At 41.5% G+C, this 17,982-nt stretch overlaps 1 protein-coding gene across 1 annotated transcript; it reads left to right on the top strand.

Moving 5' to 3' along the window:
* The first annotated feature begins 185 nt into the window (after positions 1-185).
* Positions 186-3,763, top strand: mmachc (metabolism of cobalamin associated C). The gene is made up of 5 exons (XM_027290073.1): positions 186-294; positions 534-731; positions 2,392-2,544; positions 2,645-2,821; positions 3,106-3,763. Exons 1-5 carry the CDS (start codon positions 205-207, stop codon positions 3,286-3,288), a joined length of 801 nt encoding a protein of 266 aa, XP_027145874.1. The 5' UTR covers positions 186-204; the 3' UTR covers positions 3,289-3,763.
* Positions 3,764-17,982: the final 14,219 nt, after the last annotated feature.

Below are 17,982 nucleotides of genomic sequence, written 5' to 3'. Positions count from 1 at the left end.
TGGTTATCGTACGTTGTAGTCACATAAAAATGATGTACGACATAAGCATTTGTCCCAAAAAAAATACACTGTATTACATATTGTATCGTGGTCATTCATTCTGTCAGAAGAAACACATTAGTTTAATGTAAATTAGTTAAAGAGCTAAGATTAGTTAAAGAACACCATTTCCCATGGTCCTAAGCGTTGTGTTGACATGCAGCAATGGCGGCTTCTACTGCCAACGTGGATGAGATAACAGCGCAGTTAGAGGACTGTTTGTCAAAATGTGGGTTTGAAGTCTCCCCTCTGAAGGTACTGTGGCACATTGTGTCTTTTAAATGTGCAAGAGAGACAAATATACTGTTTAATACGCCCCTGGGTTCACCTGCTGGGTAAGAGGAGAAGAGAAGAGGTGGAAAAGTCAGTTTTGAATGATTTAACAGCTGATTAAAGGTTTATTTGAAATTTATTCCATGCGCTGTGTGTGTGTACAGATACCCTGTGATTCCTGTCCTTGCCTCTCTGACCCTCTGTCCCTCCTTTGTGCACAGGTGGGTTGGTATAACTCTCTGCTGCCTGCCTCCTTTCACCTGGCTTACCCAGATGACACTCTGGCTGTGGTGGTGCTCAGCACTCCTTCCATGTTTGAACAAGCCTTCCTGCCCTTCATGGAGGAGAGGGGCTACCAGGGCCTGTCTGACCCCATAGACCAGTGTGTCAAACACAAGGTGTCCTCCGCTGTCTCTCAGGTGAGCAGGGTTTGTCTGTGTGAGTGAATACTAGATCAGGCATGATTAAAACATCAGCACTTATATAATAAGGTTTTTACCTGTTGTTTATCTTTTATTATGTCTATAATTTCTAAACAACCTGATTAAGGCGATGTAGGTGTGCTCTCACACACTGCCATTGTGCAGTGACACATATAGGCCATTAGTACAACAGGATGTGTGATCTGGTTATAGATCTAGATTATCAAAGATACATCTGGTAACTCAAGCTTGCTCTTTTTTGTTGAGGTTTGGCAGAGTATTGTAAGTAAGTAAATTAAATTTTTCAAGTGTCACGCACGAAATGTGGCCAGCCCACATGGACTTACAAAATACTATACATATAACAACCATAAGAACAAAAGAACAAGTGATACGCTGCACATAGCAGACAACACAGAAGGTAAATGAGGCACACACTCTTCCTTTAAACACATCAAACATAAAGAGACTGCTTACGTTGTTGGCAGGGTGTCCAACACACTGAGCAAACCAGGAACTTTAGTCTGCATTCATCCAACATAGAAAATAAATAAAATAAATCAGGACATCCTGCTGGCATCTTATGAAAAAGCCTATATTTAATATTGTGATATGGTTTATATTCTAAATTTAATATTTAAATGTTCTGTACTGCATAGGAGAAAGAGACATGCAGAGGTCATACATATGGACAAAAACTGATCATTTGATCGTGAAGCCTGATGTATAATTCTCAGGTTTAACTGTGAAGAGTATGAACAGCATACTGCTTGTCTCCTGTATGATAGGTACAACCCTCCCAACTCTGACTGACTGTCCCTGAAGGCAGACACACAAATGCAAGTTTGAGTGTACAGAATATCTAATTTTATATTGCACTATCATAGATATATTTTGATTCAGTCAGTCAAATCTCTGCAAATTCAAGTGAATATGAAAGGCTGGATTACCAGCAGCTGCCACAGCTTCAGTGAGGGTTATTTGTTTTTTAACCCATAATAATCATTTGTATTATATTTTGTATTATATTTTGAATGTATAAAAGGTAAGTTAAACATTTTAATGGCATGATATAAATAACATTTTTTTAAAAGAATAGCTGGAATACAAAATGATAACAACTTTTCATTATGATGATATTGCAAGAAAACAACCTCACCAGGTCATTTTTAACCCACTTATGCACCTAAGGGTTAACTATTAAAACATGTAAAAAGCAAAGGCCCTATCTAGAGTTGGTTAGTTTGTTATCTCTGTAGATTTGAGGCTCATTCTGAGGCAACAAAACACAAGAATTCTTGTGTTCAAGTGGTTAGAGACTAATATAACATTTCTGTCATATTCTGCTAATAGAAAAAGAAAAATAATTTACAGTCTATGGCAGGTAGTATAGTTGTTGTCTCTGTAAACTGTGTGTAGTCTGAACTTAATGGGTTTTTGGAGGTGACTGGGTACATACACAAACCCCAGACAGCAGCAGGAACAGGAAGCCAATAGGGGCCCAATAAAGTATTTTTGCCCGGGGGCCATCTGATGGTCTCATAAAATATGTCATCATGTTGCTTAACCCCAGTTAAAGATAGGATTACAACTGTAACTATTTTCATGATCATATTGTGATACCAAACTGTGCCCTTTATCTCGCCCTACCCTGCAGTGTTTTCCAGGACAGGAGGTTGATGTGAGGTACGATTACGAGCTGCTGCCCAGCAGGAAGCCGAAGTTCCTGGCACAGACTGCCGCTCATGTTTCCGGGGCAGCTTTCTACTACCAAAAGTCAGATGTCATAGATCAACCCTGGGATGAAAAAGTAACACTCATTGTTTAATTCACTTCCAATAACTGTGATAAGTATTTCCCAGGGTGGTCTCCTCACTTCTGTTTTGTGTTTCTGCGTCTGTTACCTGCAGAAGATGTTCGGAGTGTGTGTGCATCCAAAGTTCGGGGGCTGGTTTGCCATCAGAGCCCTCTTGGTGTTTGGCGGTGTGCCGGTGGGCTCTGAGATGGCGCAGCCTGTTCCTCCCGACTGTGTGCCTTCCAGAGAGGGCAGGATACAGCTGCTGGAGGGCTTCAACTTTCACTGGCAGGTACAGGACCTCAGCACTGTGAGCTGTAATACCTGATAGACACCCGGGGATACCAAACCATTTCATGTCAGAGATCTGCAGACAGATGGCCTTTTTAGATGAGGGATGCCTCATCTGTTAACGTTTTCTTGTCCCTGCTGGGGAAGATTTCAGTTGTCTGTTCTCTTTGTGCTATACGTGGTGGGATAAGATTAAAGAGTGCAGCCTGTGTTCTTAGACAGACTCTTTCATGAAGACGTTACATGACATACATCTAAATATTTTCCACTGTGCTGCCTCATCAGGACTGGAGCTACAGAAACATCGTCCATCCAGTCCAGACCTACTCTCAGAAACAGAGGGACTACTTTGCCACTCCTCCTGCTCAGCGGTTTGCTCTGCTTAAGTCTTGGGGCTTCCTGCCGAAGGAAAACGATCAACCTGAATCAACCTTAGACACACAGAGCCAGGTGAACGGACATGGCTGACAGAGGAGGGCGGCTGTGCTGCGGAAGTATTGCCCGTCTTCTCTCAGCACACATCTCCTCTGCTGGACAGACTTTAGTTACATTTCAGCTTTATACACTACCTATGTTAACACTACTGTGTTTAGGCAGCTCCTCTTATGGGAAATCGAAGACACTGTATCTATGCTTTAAATGTCAGTGCTGTTGTTGAAAGCCTTGTGAGTAAGTTTAAACCGATTATTTAAGATTATTTAAGAATTATTTTGAAGAATGCACTTGGTATCCTTGCTGCTTACTGTAACACACAAACTATAGAATATAAGCTGCAATAGTGACCTCTGTGTCATCTTTTCTATCATTTCAATCACTCAATATCAACACAAGGGGCTTCGAGAAGCTCTGTATCACCAGCCTGCCTTAAATTTGTCGCCTGTATCTTTCGTTACGAGATGGTTCTTGATCACAAAGAGAATAAACAGTGCTGCTCTTTTTCTCATTTCTCGAATATTCCATTTTAGTTTAATAGTGAAGCCATAAAGCTAGACAATACATAAAGAGACAATAAGAAATGTGTATGACTCCATGGATCTGATTTGAGCAAAAAGAGGAAATCAGTCACCACTGTGCGGTGAGAAGAAACCTTGAAAGGATTTGCTTCCCCATTCTCTGAAAAACCCCCAAACCATTATGTTTTCACTTACCTAGTCATGCAGATACCCTTTTAGTTTGAGTTATTTGTCTGTGAGATTTCAGCCTTTGATTCTGTTTCAACAACAGGAATCGGTTCATGATGTGTATAGAAGCTGAAATGAATATCTGTTTATATCATTAGATATCCCCTGACCCCCTTCTTCCTCATTTATTCTAAAAACGATATTTGGTATTCTTTGAAGTATTTTGTGTTATCCATCCGTCTCGTCTATCTCCAGTATTTATTGGTTCCATTGTTTCATCCTTGTCTCCAGTTTACCTGACACTCCGCTTGATGCATTATAGATGTGAGCTGCCTCTGCCGCCCCCCTCAGCCTGGTGACAGACTGACTACTTTCAACTGTGACTAACCCCTCTGTTTGTGATTCAGCACCCCACACGGCGCCTGTGTGACCCTGTATGCACTCTGTTTGTCAGGTGTATTTCTTTCCTTTGAAAGTAAATTCAACCATTAATACCTAAAAATCTTGAACAACCAGCAGAGCAACTGCACCCTGCAGCTCCGCCGAGCAGTGAGGGGTTAAGTGTCCTCTTCTTCTTCTTCGGTCTGAAAAGAAACAGCAACAGAGTCACAAAGTCCTATTTATTAGCAGCTCTGCGGTAGAAATTCAACGCAGGACAAGTCTACTGTCAAACCTCTAGATGTCACTGTTTTCTTACTAACGCACAGTGATGCCGTCCGTGGAGCATCTGCAGATACTTCGGCGCTCAATAAACTCTGCCGCTGACTGCAGATAACCTGCCTCACGTTATAAAGTCTGCCATCCGGAACACTGTAACTGTTTAGTGAATCTTACGTAACTGATGTTGCATGTATTACTTTTCATTTAAGCAGCTTTACTCTCACCCCAGCGTCACTCATCTTTTGTGACTTTTTTGTCCCACAGAGCGATCTATCGCTTCATTTCTCATTTTCTCTTCATTGAAACACCCTCTCTCTCCCCCCTCTCTCTCTCTTACTGCATCCCTCTCCTCACCCCTTTCTCCCTCCCGCACTATTCTCCCTCTCTCTCTCCCTCTCTCTCTCTCTATCTGTGTACTGAATCAGCATTTCAGAGCAGTATGCCGCAGGCCTGCAGAGAGGCAGACCACGGAGTTAATTAGACTCCCTCAGATACTCGATCTCTCCCCTATCCCCCTCCTCTGTTGCTCTCCCACCTCTCTCTCCCTTTTCTCTCCCTTGTCTCTCTTTCAATGTATATGTCTTGAAGTCAGTTAACTCTGCAGTTAGTTCCCCAGTCCCATCACAAGCTTCCAAGAACACACCCCAATAACTGTTTTTATTCATTTCCATCCAGTGCATTGATATCACACTCCAATTATGATGCAAGATGCAGAACCATATGACTATAAGATGACTGTGTTGCGACATTTTCCAGGAGCTGTGTATAATATATTTGGCATAAAACTAGACAAGAACTAAACAGGCACAGAAAACTTTGAGCTTCTTTCTTCCGTGCTGTCTGTCTTTGCGTCCTTTCCTCGCCCCCTTTGGTGCCACTGGGAAGGAGGTGGAGGGATCATTTAATTTGGGGAACCCTGACAGCTCTCTAGTGGTTTTCAGGGTTTGCTGCAAGCCTTGTCCTCTGAGGGGAGTGTAGCATGCCTCACCAGCTGAAGCTGGGAGTACGCTGATATCTAGCAGCTGAACATTTAGGTTGCGTGTCAGGAAAGAAGCAATAAGACACTAGGAGTCAGCTAGGGGAGGGTGCCAGATGGGGATGCTCCTGATGGTCCAACTCCCTCTGTTCTCTTCAGTTTAGCATCCTGCAGGATTTGTATCCAGAGCTGCACTGCCGAGCTCTCGTGGTTCACGTGTTTTTGCTGGACTGCAGGGGCAGTTTTGCACTTTGACTGTTGTGGGACATACAGAGGGTTGAGATAAGATGAACCTTTATTAATTCCTAGAGGGAAATTGAGATGCAATAGCAGCAACAGCAATGAGAGGAGGAGAGGTACAGGTAAAAGTAAGAGAGAAACAAATATAAATCAAAATCAAATATAATTAGGGCTGGCTCAGGTGAGTCCTGAACCACCCCTAGACTGCCGGGGTACTTCCCATGATGCCCTGAGCTCATTCATGTCCCATTAACGCATGTTACTAACTTTGCTTCTTCCCCTGAGTTTTTGTGCTTTCTTGTCTCGCAGGTTCTCACAGATCATGGCTGCTGTTGTGGTCCCCGATGACGTCCACCACAAATACCATTTCTTATTATTATCATAATTATTAGTACTATTAGTCATACCTCCATTGGTCATCACCCCCTCCTACTCAACTGCTTCAGGACCCAGTTTTACCTTGCCACCGTCGCCAAGTGCTTTCTCGTGGTGGGAATTGTTGAGTCTAAGGAGTACCGTCTAGACCTGGGATGGTGCTGCAGTGATTAGCACTATTGACTCATAGTGGGAAGGTTCCTGGTTGCAGAGGTTTCTGTGTGGAGTTCTCTCCGGGTACTTTGGCTTCCTCCCACAGTCCAAAGACATTCAGGTTAATTGGTGACAGATGAGAGTGTGAAGCCGTGTGATGAGCTGGCGTACCTCACTGTGTGGTATTGGCTCCAGCCCCCGGCAACACTGATAAGGATAAGCTATTAAATGGATGGATGGATTGGATGTCGAGACTTGCTTTATATGTAAAGTGTCATGTGAACGCTTCTGTTGTGATTTGAGGCTTCATATATAAAACTGAACCGGATCTGTGAGAAAGTGAATTACATTTTACACAGCTCCAGACAATAAACAACCAAATTTAAGTTGTTTCCTCCACATAATCCACACACAAAAGAGGCCTGAAGCAATGAAAAAAAAAAAAAGATTACAGATACATTCACACTCTTAGATTTATGCCTTATTTTGTAGTTTTAGAAAACACTGCACTGAACAGCTTAGGAACTAGTCCCACAACAAAGGCTTGTAAATCCAATAAAAGCCGGCGCATGGCCGCTGAACGTAAAAGAAAATGAGTTTAAGGATCAGTCTGTTAGGAGAAGCGATGTTAAAAGTCTTCTGGGTGCTGCTCTCTAAAATCCCAAAGCAGAAAGACTATAATGACATGTTTGTGCACAGCGAGAATCATCGAGCGCTGAGATAGTTTTGGGCCGAGATGAAAAGGAAGAGAAGGAAATGGGATGAAAAAAAAAAGAAGATGAGTGGAGTTGTGGATCAGTGGAGCAGTGTTATCCGCCCACAGACATCAGTTAACAAGAAGAGAGGGGAAAAGGCCAGCAGCACACCACCAGCAACAGAGGAGGAACTGAGTGGGGGGGGAGGAAAAGTCCAACATCCAGAGAATTTAGTCAAATTTCTAAATTTATACGCGAATGTTTAGTGTTTGAAATCGAGGGTGAAAAAAGAGATGAAGATCTAGGAGGAGAAGGTACAAGCCTAATTATAATTCAATTTCCTGAACGTCCTCCTTTTGCTTACGCTCATATTTTCCCACAGAGCCCGTTTCTCTCTAAACCACACTGCCTCTGTGAGTGTGAGTGCGTGTTTCCAGAGGTTTTAAATTTTTAAAACCGTCTCCTTATCAGCTTCTTGGATTAGCATAATTAACTAGTCCTCTGCCTCAGAATTCCCCCCGCAGTCAATTGGTTGGTAGCTCTGGTCGCGGAGGAGGCCAATCAGGAGGCCGATAGATGCGTGTTGAAGTGGTCAGGCAAGGACAGAGAGGTCTGAAAGGGAGGGCGGGATGTCTGATTAAGTCATTATCAGACTCAGCCAGGCGATTCCACTAGAAATCCATCCCCTACACATGCACCTGTCTTAGAAAAATCATCAGATCTATTAAAATATGACAAAATCTGATGAATCCTAAGCAGTCCATCTGTATCTGTGTCAATCAGGCTTTATTTTTTTAATTGAAATTTATTTTCTAAATGATGGTAATAATAATGTAACGGATTAAAATGTATAGCTAGACAAATAAATAAATAAATAAATGCAGTTTAGATAAAAGCCGGACTAAAAAGACAGGTCTTGGGTTTGCTTTTAGAAATATCCTCGCTGCTCACATCATCTCTTGAACATGCCAACATAGCTCAGCTCATTTAGTCTGTCAGACAGAAAGTCACGAGCTCCTCCTCGGTCCACACGCAAACAGAAGACTCTCTGTCCCACAATTAGAAAGCGGCCGATGTGCAGCAGGAAGTGACAGGGCAAGAGGTCACGGCTGTTCATGAAGTGGAAAACACTTCGAGAAAAACCTCCGAGCTACAGTGACGCCCACATGTGTGTGTAATCTTACTGGTTTACTTAAAATGTTGCAGTAGCTTCTTCGTGTCCGTTGAATATTATATGTGTCGTTGCTGAATGGAAAACATTATTACTGTTCCTCTCCGGGGGAACGGCAACAATATTCACCTGACTCCTCATCGTCTCCTCTATGAACCAAGCATCAAAGAACAGTGTGACAGTCAGACAGGAGCGAGGGATTAGCCCAGGCTAAGGTTCCCCTTACATAATCCACCCTTTTAGATTAGCTTCATTCCCCTTGAGAACGTGATACATTTAACCCTTTGAAAAAAGGGAGACTTGCAGCTTCACAGCATAGATCTGCAGCACAGAGAACTGTATCGCAACCTTAGAAACAACTCTAAGCTTTGAAGATGACACAGGAGACAGATAAAGAGACGGTCTTTCATAACATAAAGTTTATGATAGACACAGCTGGGTTGTTTCGCAGTATGCACAACATCCTGCTCAGCTGGAGTTATGCCGCGAGTTAAAGTGAGTAAGCACAGTAGCCACAGTTGACAATTAGGGGATAATTGTAGGAACAATGCAATGTAACAGTAGCACAATACAGTCAACTAGCTGGCTCAGTAATGTCAGTTATACAGCAATCTAAAATTAGCAAACATCTATCTAATATTAGCCACCATAAGCTGCCGGGCATACCAGACCCAGCAAGAGCGTAACAGCAAAACCCCTGAGTGTTATTAAAATGAAAGATGGAAATGAGCAAGAGTAAGTTTTATTGCTCATGAAGTCAGCATTGAGGTTTTATAGTCTCACTTTAAGGTCAAACTCTTACAACTTAATCCTTTTCTAAGGGATAAACAGATGGTGCACTTTTTACTCCGCTGATTTTACACACCAAAGTTTGTTGACTGGTCTCAGGGAATACTATTAGATATGTAAAGATAAAATAAAAAAACGTTGTTGCCTCCTGTGGAGCTGTGCACTTGAGTCAGTGGTGGTTGGGGCTGAAGATGGAAAAAGCCGATGGCTCTGTACTGTCGGTCAAGCTGCATTGTCAGTAAACTAGGTGTCAGGTTTTGACAGGGAAGAAGAGTGAGTGGATATGAATATCTCTGGTATCCTGTTTTTTAACTGTGCAATGCCATGTTAATACTGTTTTATCCGAATTCAAGTGGCGGGTGCCTCTTAATGGCAGGCTGAAGGTTTGCGATGGGTGACCTTAGCTTTAATTCATGTCTATCCCACCGCGCAGCAACTCCTCAAGGTAAAATTCTAATATCCATTAGGCCTTTTTCAGATCAAGTCAGGGATGACGGTGAATCCTTTCAGTGACATTTCAGGCTGACTGTAGAGCAGTTTGACCGGTCTGATGGTCTGATCAGCAGCGTGACGTTGGGTTGTTGCTTCTCCAGGAATTAAATCTCCTCTACCGCAGGTTGTTGCGTTTTTTTCCGGCACCCTCTGCAGACTACAGCACTGTAGCCAAAATGCACTGCCCCTCACTCAAATGAATGGAAAAACCTTTGTTTCGCCACAGTGCCAGATTTGGCCTGAATACAGCCTGACAATACAAATTTCTATTAGTTGTAACACAGTTCGATCTTCTTCCCAAACACGTACATTTCTATTCACTAATTAATAATAATTTATAACATTTTTATTATGTTTTTCATCACAAACAATCAGCTCTAACAACACACAGGGGCCACAAGAACCATATCTCCAACTCAGAGACCTGTTATGTGATGTAGTAAGCATGATATACTCAAAGTAAGTCATTGTACAGTCACATAAATAAGTTGTGGAAGTATAAATGGGAAGATATAGCATTAATCTACATGTATTTATTATTCTTATCTTATTTCTTTTATACTACTTGATTGTGTTCAAACTGAGAAACAAGAAAAAACATCCATTCATTGCAGATGAGTGGAGAAAAACTGCACCAAAACCACCCATGCATACCAGGAAAAAAAATCTAATGAAGCTTCACGTGCAAGTTAAATTAGAATTAGAGAATAAGAGTATTGATTTTACTTTTTGTTTATACAGAAGAAAGTACTACAGCACTGCACTTTAAGTCACAATAGAGGGAGGAGTGGGAGTGGGGGGGCTTTCTCGCTCTTTCCTGCCTCTTACTGCAATTCACTCCATCCCTCCCATGTCTGGCGGACTGCTGTTGCAAAGGCTCACATGCTGCTATGGGCTAATTTATAGCAATGCATTAAGTATTACATCACAGCTGCAGACGTGCCACTTATACCAGATTAGCCCTTCTCACTACTTTGGTTCTGCGAGAAACCACATTTACATCATCCATCTCTTTTTTTTTTCTCCGTCTGTTTTCTGTTTTTAGATGATCCTTGTGGAAAATGTTTGATTAGTTACTGACGTTCTTTTCTGCAAGATGTCCTCCTGTGGCCTCTTACCTCACTCCACCTCCTTCTCTTGTTGTTTGCTTCCGTCCCTTTTTACTTCTCCTCTTCAGTCCCCCCCCCCCCCCCCCCCCCCGTAGGGACCTGTTTGCTGTGTCGTGTTGCTGGGCTATGGAGGAAAATTATGCTCACTCTCGCTTATCATTACCTGTGATTACTCTCTGTGGGGTCTGTGACACTCTCTGGATGAGGGTGTGTAGGCTCAAGACAGAGTAATAGCATGGTTCAGAGAGGCCGGGAGGACATTTTTCTTGTTTGACAATGCAGTTAGTACACTTTTCTCACTCACAAACTTGAGTTCAAGTGCACTCTACTGATTTCAACACCACTGAACATCAAGAAAAGACTGTGTGTGAACCATTTCAGACCTGTATTCATAACTGGACATAAACCACGATAAACCAAAGAAGAAAATCAGGGTTGAAAATACTTATTGGCCTCAAGCATTAAGTAGTAAAGCATGTGTGTGTGTTTACCATCATGCATCTTATGTTTTGCATCCTGACCATGTGCTGCAGGCTAAAAAAACACTAAATACACTCTATAGGTACTTTGTATATGTGTATTTATGCATTTTATGTAAATTTCCAACATCCTGACAGCTACATTGTTCCTACGGTTCATGTCTTTTACCCAGTTTATATTTTATCCTCCTTTAATTCACCTCATATTAAGTATCGGCCTCTCCTGTTCAGCGTTTAACCCTAACGTCAGCTATAGTCTGACTGGTAGTTTAGTGCTAAGTGATCAAGTAGCATCACAAAGTAAAATATACCTTGTAATAGAGCTGGTCACAAGTCAAAGTGTCATCCAAGCCAAATACTGAAATATTAACAGGCTGATGAGGAAATCCATCTGAGAAAGCAAGAAGGTGCTGCAGGCTTTTCTTTCAAAGCCGTGAGAGCCCGGCGCACCTGTCGTCCACTATTCAGCATCGATAAGTGTAATGGGAGAACAGACAAATTCATTAGGCTCAGATTGACCTGCTATGACGAGCAATTTAGTTTCAAACACAGTTAGGCACCTGCGGGAGAGCGGAAATTAGCATTTTAAATAGGGACGATTATAGGCCAGGCCACAGTGTGTGTGTGTGTGTGTGTGTGTGTGTGTGTGTGTGTGTGTGTCACACAAACGTCTCCTTTCTACTCATTTACTTGAGTAACACATCACAGTGGTTTATGCTATCTGAAATATTGACACAACATAATGCTCTCCACCCACGCCTCAATGCTCTTTTTATAAATAGAGTGCCGGTGCTGAACGCAGCTGGAGAGCACTTCAATCTGACACAACACAAAGAAACCACTCTGCCCTACTCCTACATTTAGCTGGCAGGCCTTGCAAAATAGTTACCAGTGTGAGCATTTAAATTACAGATGGCTTTGATATGATAGTTACAGCATATCAGCTTTAAAGAGACATAGACTTGTGCTGGGAGAAAAACACAGATTGATCATTTACAAACTCCAAAGTTGTTGTTTTTCGCCACAGATTTTAATTTATGCCCTTTGTTTGGGAGCGATATCACGAATTTGGTACCGACTGAAATATCAGATGGATTGCAATAAAATATGGTGCAGATATTCATGATCCCCGCAGAATAAATCCTGATAATCTCGGTGTTCCCTTGACTTTTTCTCTAACACCGCGATCAAGTCAAAACTTCAATTTGTTTTATTTTTCTGAAAGATTTTATTTCGGCCTTTTCAAGCTTTATTTTGATAGAGAGAGCTGAAGAGTGACAGGAATGTGGGGAGAGAGAGAGATGGGGAATGATGTGCAGGAAAAGGCCACAGGTCAGATTTGAACCCTGGGCTTCCGTGCCGGCTGATCTAAATACCGCCGTCTCGTGCTTTTGTTGTGTTTCATCACCAGTTTTGTTTCTGTTCCACCCTGATTAGTTTCACCTGATTGGTTTCCACCCGTGTTTTATATTTAATCCATTGGTTCCTTGGTGTCATTTGTCAGGTCATAGTGTTTAAGTTCCTCTGTGCATGTTTTCTGTATTCTGTTCCTTCTCTCAGTGTTCCCACTCCTGGTGTTTTCTGTTTTGTTTGGATTTCATCTCCGTTTCCCACCATTTCAGCCCACAAGCTGCTTTTTGGATCCACCTCCCTGAACTAAATGCAGCACTGTAGGGTCAGTGTTAAATTTGTTTGTTTGTGTTTAGGAAAGCAGGCACCATCCTGATCCTTTCTACAACTGAGGTCAGATGACAGGACTGTCTCACTCCATCGACACAACAGATAGATACACAACACAGAAGCCTTTGCAGAGTCTTGTTCGTAGACTATGAGCATTTAGGGACATAGAGTAGTTGAGTCATTATTCTGAGGACAGAGAGGACAGCTTGTTCAGAATTGAGGCGGCATCATGTCATGATAAGTGTATTGATAAATCCTCCAGTCTCCTTGGCCGAGCTTCAATAATCCTTTTAACATAAGACATCTTGGACTCCTGTGCACTTTCTCTCCACCGACTGAATGACCGCTGATGAATAAAATTCTCCACAGCAGCTACCGTGTGTCGTCACACGAACAAAGAGGGGCTTGCCATGGGACAACATTAATATATTAACCAACAATCAACATTTTAGATCTGTATGTGACACAAATTCCAAAGAAAATGAGAAATTATTCATTTAATTTAATAGTGTATTTATTGTTTATGTAGGATTTTGTAATTGTCATAGATTGCTACTGACTATTTAAAAAAAATAAAACATTATGGATTTTTAATTTAACATGAGTTTTTCTTTGAACACATGCATTTTCCTGATGTCACTCTCATGGACCTGTTCTCTGTCTGGCCCCATATAAACCCTCCTAGTCCATGGGCCTCCTGCCTGCTCTATCTTTATATTTACACCTCTGGTGAACACGACAACTGCTGAACATCAGCGTGTTAGCACTGGGATTAGAAGAATTATTTTGTTGATCGCTGAAATGTTTTTAAAGGTGATTTCCATGACACGACGGCAGTTCAAAAAGGGAATCGTTGAAGTGTTTGACCCTCCAATTATGTGAACATTTATCTTTTTTTGGCCTGACTTGCTCAGAGAGTGAGGACGTGTCTGCGTATGTATTAGTGTTGAAGGGTGCCTGAGTGTGTGGAGGGTGTCCAATATGACTATATCTACTTACAAGGCAATTCACTCCAGCATGCAAATACTCCTTCTGTGATGGCACTCAGTGTGTTAAATCCATTAGCACTTTTGCTTACAGGCATGACTTATCTCTCTCTTATCATTTGAAGCGATGGAAAAAAACTCATTTCTTTTTTTTTGTGTAACGGCCCGACAAACCACGCTCAGAGAGTGACTTGAGATAAATGGCTGAGGGTTTTCTTATCCCTGATAGCTTATTATCCCACCTTGCATTAGACCTCGGAGACAGATTCGTCTGACACAGGCGCCATTTATATGCATCACCTGGAGAAGAGCGATGATAGATAATGGCAAAGCATTTTGCATAAACCAATGGTGCTTTTAACTTTTTTCAAGGAGAACTTGTTACGTCAGCGTGATCGCAGCAGAGAGTAAAAATAGCTTGTCGATGAACATTCTGAGTCAGATCTCGAAAAGTAATGAAGCAAAAACGCAGATATTACAATATTGTTTTGTAGACTTTAATATCGATTTTGATTTTTACGCAGACGATACTCAGCTCTATCTAAGCTGTGACTCACACCAAACCTTGACAGTGTCTCAATTTTCTTTGCAGCTAAATGTTGATAAGGTATTAACAAAGATATATGTCCTAGGTCAATTTTTTTTTTTAAATAACTACATATCAAACCGTCTCAGTCTCTCTGTCCCATTGAACAACTCAACAGAAACAGAAACACTGATTTAAATTTTTGGTCAAAACCTCAACTTAGATAAACAATATGAATGCGATATGTAAGAATTTTTGTTTAATATATTTAAAAAATAACAAAAATTACAGTTTTGATGTTATATCAAAGGCATCTATTTATGGTGTGAAGTAAGCATGCTACCCATCTAGCTTCAGTCTGTCCTGTCCCATAATACCACTGAGCACATCAGGTTGTACTTTTTGTTGGGAGATGTGTGCTAGATCCAGGTTTCCAGTCCGGGCAGAGTCAACTCATTAACATATACTGTATACAGATAATGGAACGGCTAGCTGCATCACTATCTGAGCTAACAGCACCTCTCTCATCTCCGGTTCATTCAAAACTGCCAGGATTCTGACCAGCACAAAGACATCACACAATTCTGGCATCTTTACACTATCTACTGGTTGCTTATAGATTTTATTGATTACTTATAAAGCCCTGCGTCCCTGCTGACACCCTGAGATCCACGGATGCATCGTTCTTGGTTGTTCCACGGTTCAGATATTTATATAAAGGTGAGTCTTGGCAGTCAGACTATGGACTGACCTGCCTGAACTTTTAAATCACTTTAAAAAAAAGTTGATTCTATTTATGTTCATTGTGGTTTATTGTAAAGCACTTTATAACTGTATTTTGAAAGGTCCTATATACATATATGAATAAAGTTTATTATTATTTATTATATATACCCTGGATAATTTAATACCATGGAACCCAATAATCAAATGCAGTAGAATTTGCACCATGTAACTTGGCTGTTGAACGCTCCAGTTGTAAAATATTCCTTTAAGTAATGGTAGTAATAAAGACTTTAATAAATCATAGTTGGGTTGGAGTCAATTTCAGCTGCAAACAGAGTTCTCTTTCCATTTTATCTGAGGTGAACAGCAGGACTAAAACTAAGACAGGGAGATGTTTATTAACCACACATAAAAGAGTATAAACAGCATCATAATACCAAAACATACGCATATGTGCGCCCGCAGAAGAGCAGCATGCGTGAGGAAGAGGGTCCGCAGGATTTTGAAATTAAGAAGAGTATCAAGGGGATGAGCAGGTTGGAATACATTCAAGGAAAGTCTGTTTGTCTTTAAGGCGGTATGGAGTCACAGATAAGAGAACAAAGTTGAACCTGAGAGTGAGTCATCTTTCTTCAGGTCTTGAAAGGTGAAATTATTTAACACATGTACCTCTAGATAGAAGGAGTAGATCCAGGCGGCGGTAAATTGTTGTTAAGAGCTAAACATTTTTCAGTTTGTTGTCATACAGATAAAATGTGAGACATATTGGGTCTCCTAGAAGGTAATTGTTCTTTCTTTGGGTGAAATGAATGAGGTCCTGTAAAACGAATGGGTGCACAGCGTGAACATCTATCCTCTGCCCGGGAATATCCGACAGAGGATCGAGCCATATTTATAAAGATCTAGAATGAAAAGTCAGACAAGAAAGTTTTAAGTTAAGGAAAGATAAATGACCTCATTGTTTGAACTTTGGGACATTTTCCTGTCTCCAGCAACGATGCAAGTCTGGTGAAAGAAATAGGAGCATTACCATGGAGGGTGACGTTAAGTTGAGAACAATTATTTAAAGCTCTCCATGAAACAGAAAGCAGAGTGTGATTTGCTTCACAGAACATAACCTCTGAAACTAGCAGTGGCCAGTCTAGAAGGGAATTCAGTAGCCTATCAAGTTTTCTTGCCGAGTCAGTTCAGGTAGCTGCACGGCCGATAAGCGAACAACAGACAGTAAATTGTAAATCACGTCGGAGGTGTAACATTATTTCCTCATGGTAACTCCAGTCCAGTCCGGCCGTTGATCCCGGTTCTGTTTCCCAACAACAACAGATTCGGTTAGCAGCAGTTAATTAGCACATAGAGCTCACATAGAGTTGAAGGTGAATAAGTTATAAACGTGTGCTTTTATACCGTAATCAGTGAGGCATGTAGCAGCCCTCAGAAACACTCATAGACTGCATCAAACTGGAATGACTCTGCAAAGTTAGACAGGATGAGTCATCTCAACCTTTTAATGTTTATCAGGAAACGTCAAACTCTAAAACGGCATTAAGAACACCAGAAAATACTAAAAAAAAATACTTTTTTGGGCATTGTTGGGGCAGATATTAGAGTATATGTGACATATAGTGCTACAGATATGTGATATAAACACTATAAACATCAAGTATGAGGGGTTTTCATTTACACACATGCACACACACACACACACACTTTGGGTTCGGGCTGAGTCAGGTTTGTTCGAGAGCGACTATCATCTGCTCTCCCTCTCTGTCACGCACACACAATTGCGTCGGATCGATAGCGAGGCATCTTGGTGAAAAGAGAAACATGTATTGAATCGTATCTCTTCCTATCCTCTCCCTGTTCTTCCCATCTTTTATCTGCTCTCTGTTGTATTGATCCAAAAATGGCAGTTTTTAGCTGCAGCCTCGAGCATGATGTCTGACTCTGCTTTGCACAAGATCTTTCACTTCTCTCTCTCTCTGTCCTCTATGTTTATTAATGAAAAACTCATCAAAGCTTATTAATTCATGTCAAGCACAGTTGCAACTCTAATCATAAGCCAATAGAGCAGCGGTAGCTTCTGAGTTCAGTCACAGAACAGAGTTTTACATCATTGTGCTGTAGTGGGAGTGTTTGCATATCTCCCCAGGGAGACTGTTAAAGATAGGAAGTACAAGGTAGATAGCATAGAGACCGACTAATCTGCTCTTTGTGTTCTCTTGGGAGACAATAAAGATCACAGCCAAACTCATCAGCCTACCACAGACTTTGGAGAGAGGAGGAAAATAGGCTGGAGTTGCTGTGAGTAACTGAGTTTGTGCTCGTATCCTCCTGAGACGGTAAAAATTGCTAGTGAGAGTGGGAAACTCTACATAATGAGTGTATTCAAATGTTCTGCAGGTGACAGACGTGCACACACCACCGCGTCGTCCTTTCCATTCACAGCGTGCAGATTTAGTGGTTGTGTGCGTCTCATCCGAGTGGGTTTTCCACTCTCGCTATATTCAGTGTCTCCTGAGAGGAGTCAGACTACACCTCTACCTGGAATAGGATCAAGAGGCCATCCATCACACAAACGCGGCTACTATAACTGCTGGCTCAGCAGTTTTCGAGAAAAGGGCAAGTGTGAGAATCTATATCCTTTATTTGTGTTTTGGGCCAAAAATGCGAGGTAAGCATTAATGTAAGCGTTACATTTTCCTGGAGTTGAATGGATGAACCTCGCTGGATGTAGACAGTGGAAATCAGTTCTAAAGATGACAAAGTGTATAAAAACTACATTTTCCAATGACGCTTCTTTACACCTTCAATTGCAGAATAAAAGCAACATTGTGTAACTTTTCTATCATCAAATAACAGATTTAAATTTGATTCTACTATTCCACTATGTAACTTTGTGCTCTGGGTATGATCCCCCGTAAGTCACACAAAGTAAACTGCTGTGAACTATAGCTGCTGTTAGCTAATGTTAGCTCAGTTTGTTA

This window comes from Larimichthys crocea, chromosome XVII (assembly GCF_000972845.2).
Source record: "Larimichthys crocea isolate SSNF chromosome XVII, L_crocea_2.0, whole genome shotgun sequence".
Lineage (NCBI taxonomy): Eukaryota > Metazoa > Chordata > Actinopteri > Sciaenidae > Larimichthys > Larimichthys crocea.
This window is presented reverse-complemented; position numbering and strand designations above follow the sequence as displayed.

Bases quoted from the DNA above. Each gene is read 5' to 3' on its own strand.
- mmachc (XM_027290073.1), top strand. From the start codon at position 205: ATGGCGGCTTCTACTGCCAACGTGGATGAGATAACAGCGCAGTTAGAG. The intron at 732-2,391 runs GTGAGCAGGGTT...CCTACCCTGCAG, and splicing joins TGTCCTCCGCTGTCTCTCAG to TGTTTTCCAGGACAGGAGGT. The intron at 2,822-3,105 runs GTACAGGACCTC...CTGCCTCATCAG, and splicing joins GCTTCAACTTTCACTGGCAG to GACTGGAGCTACAGAAACAT.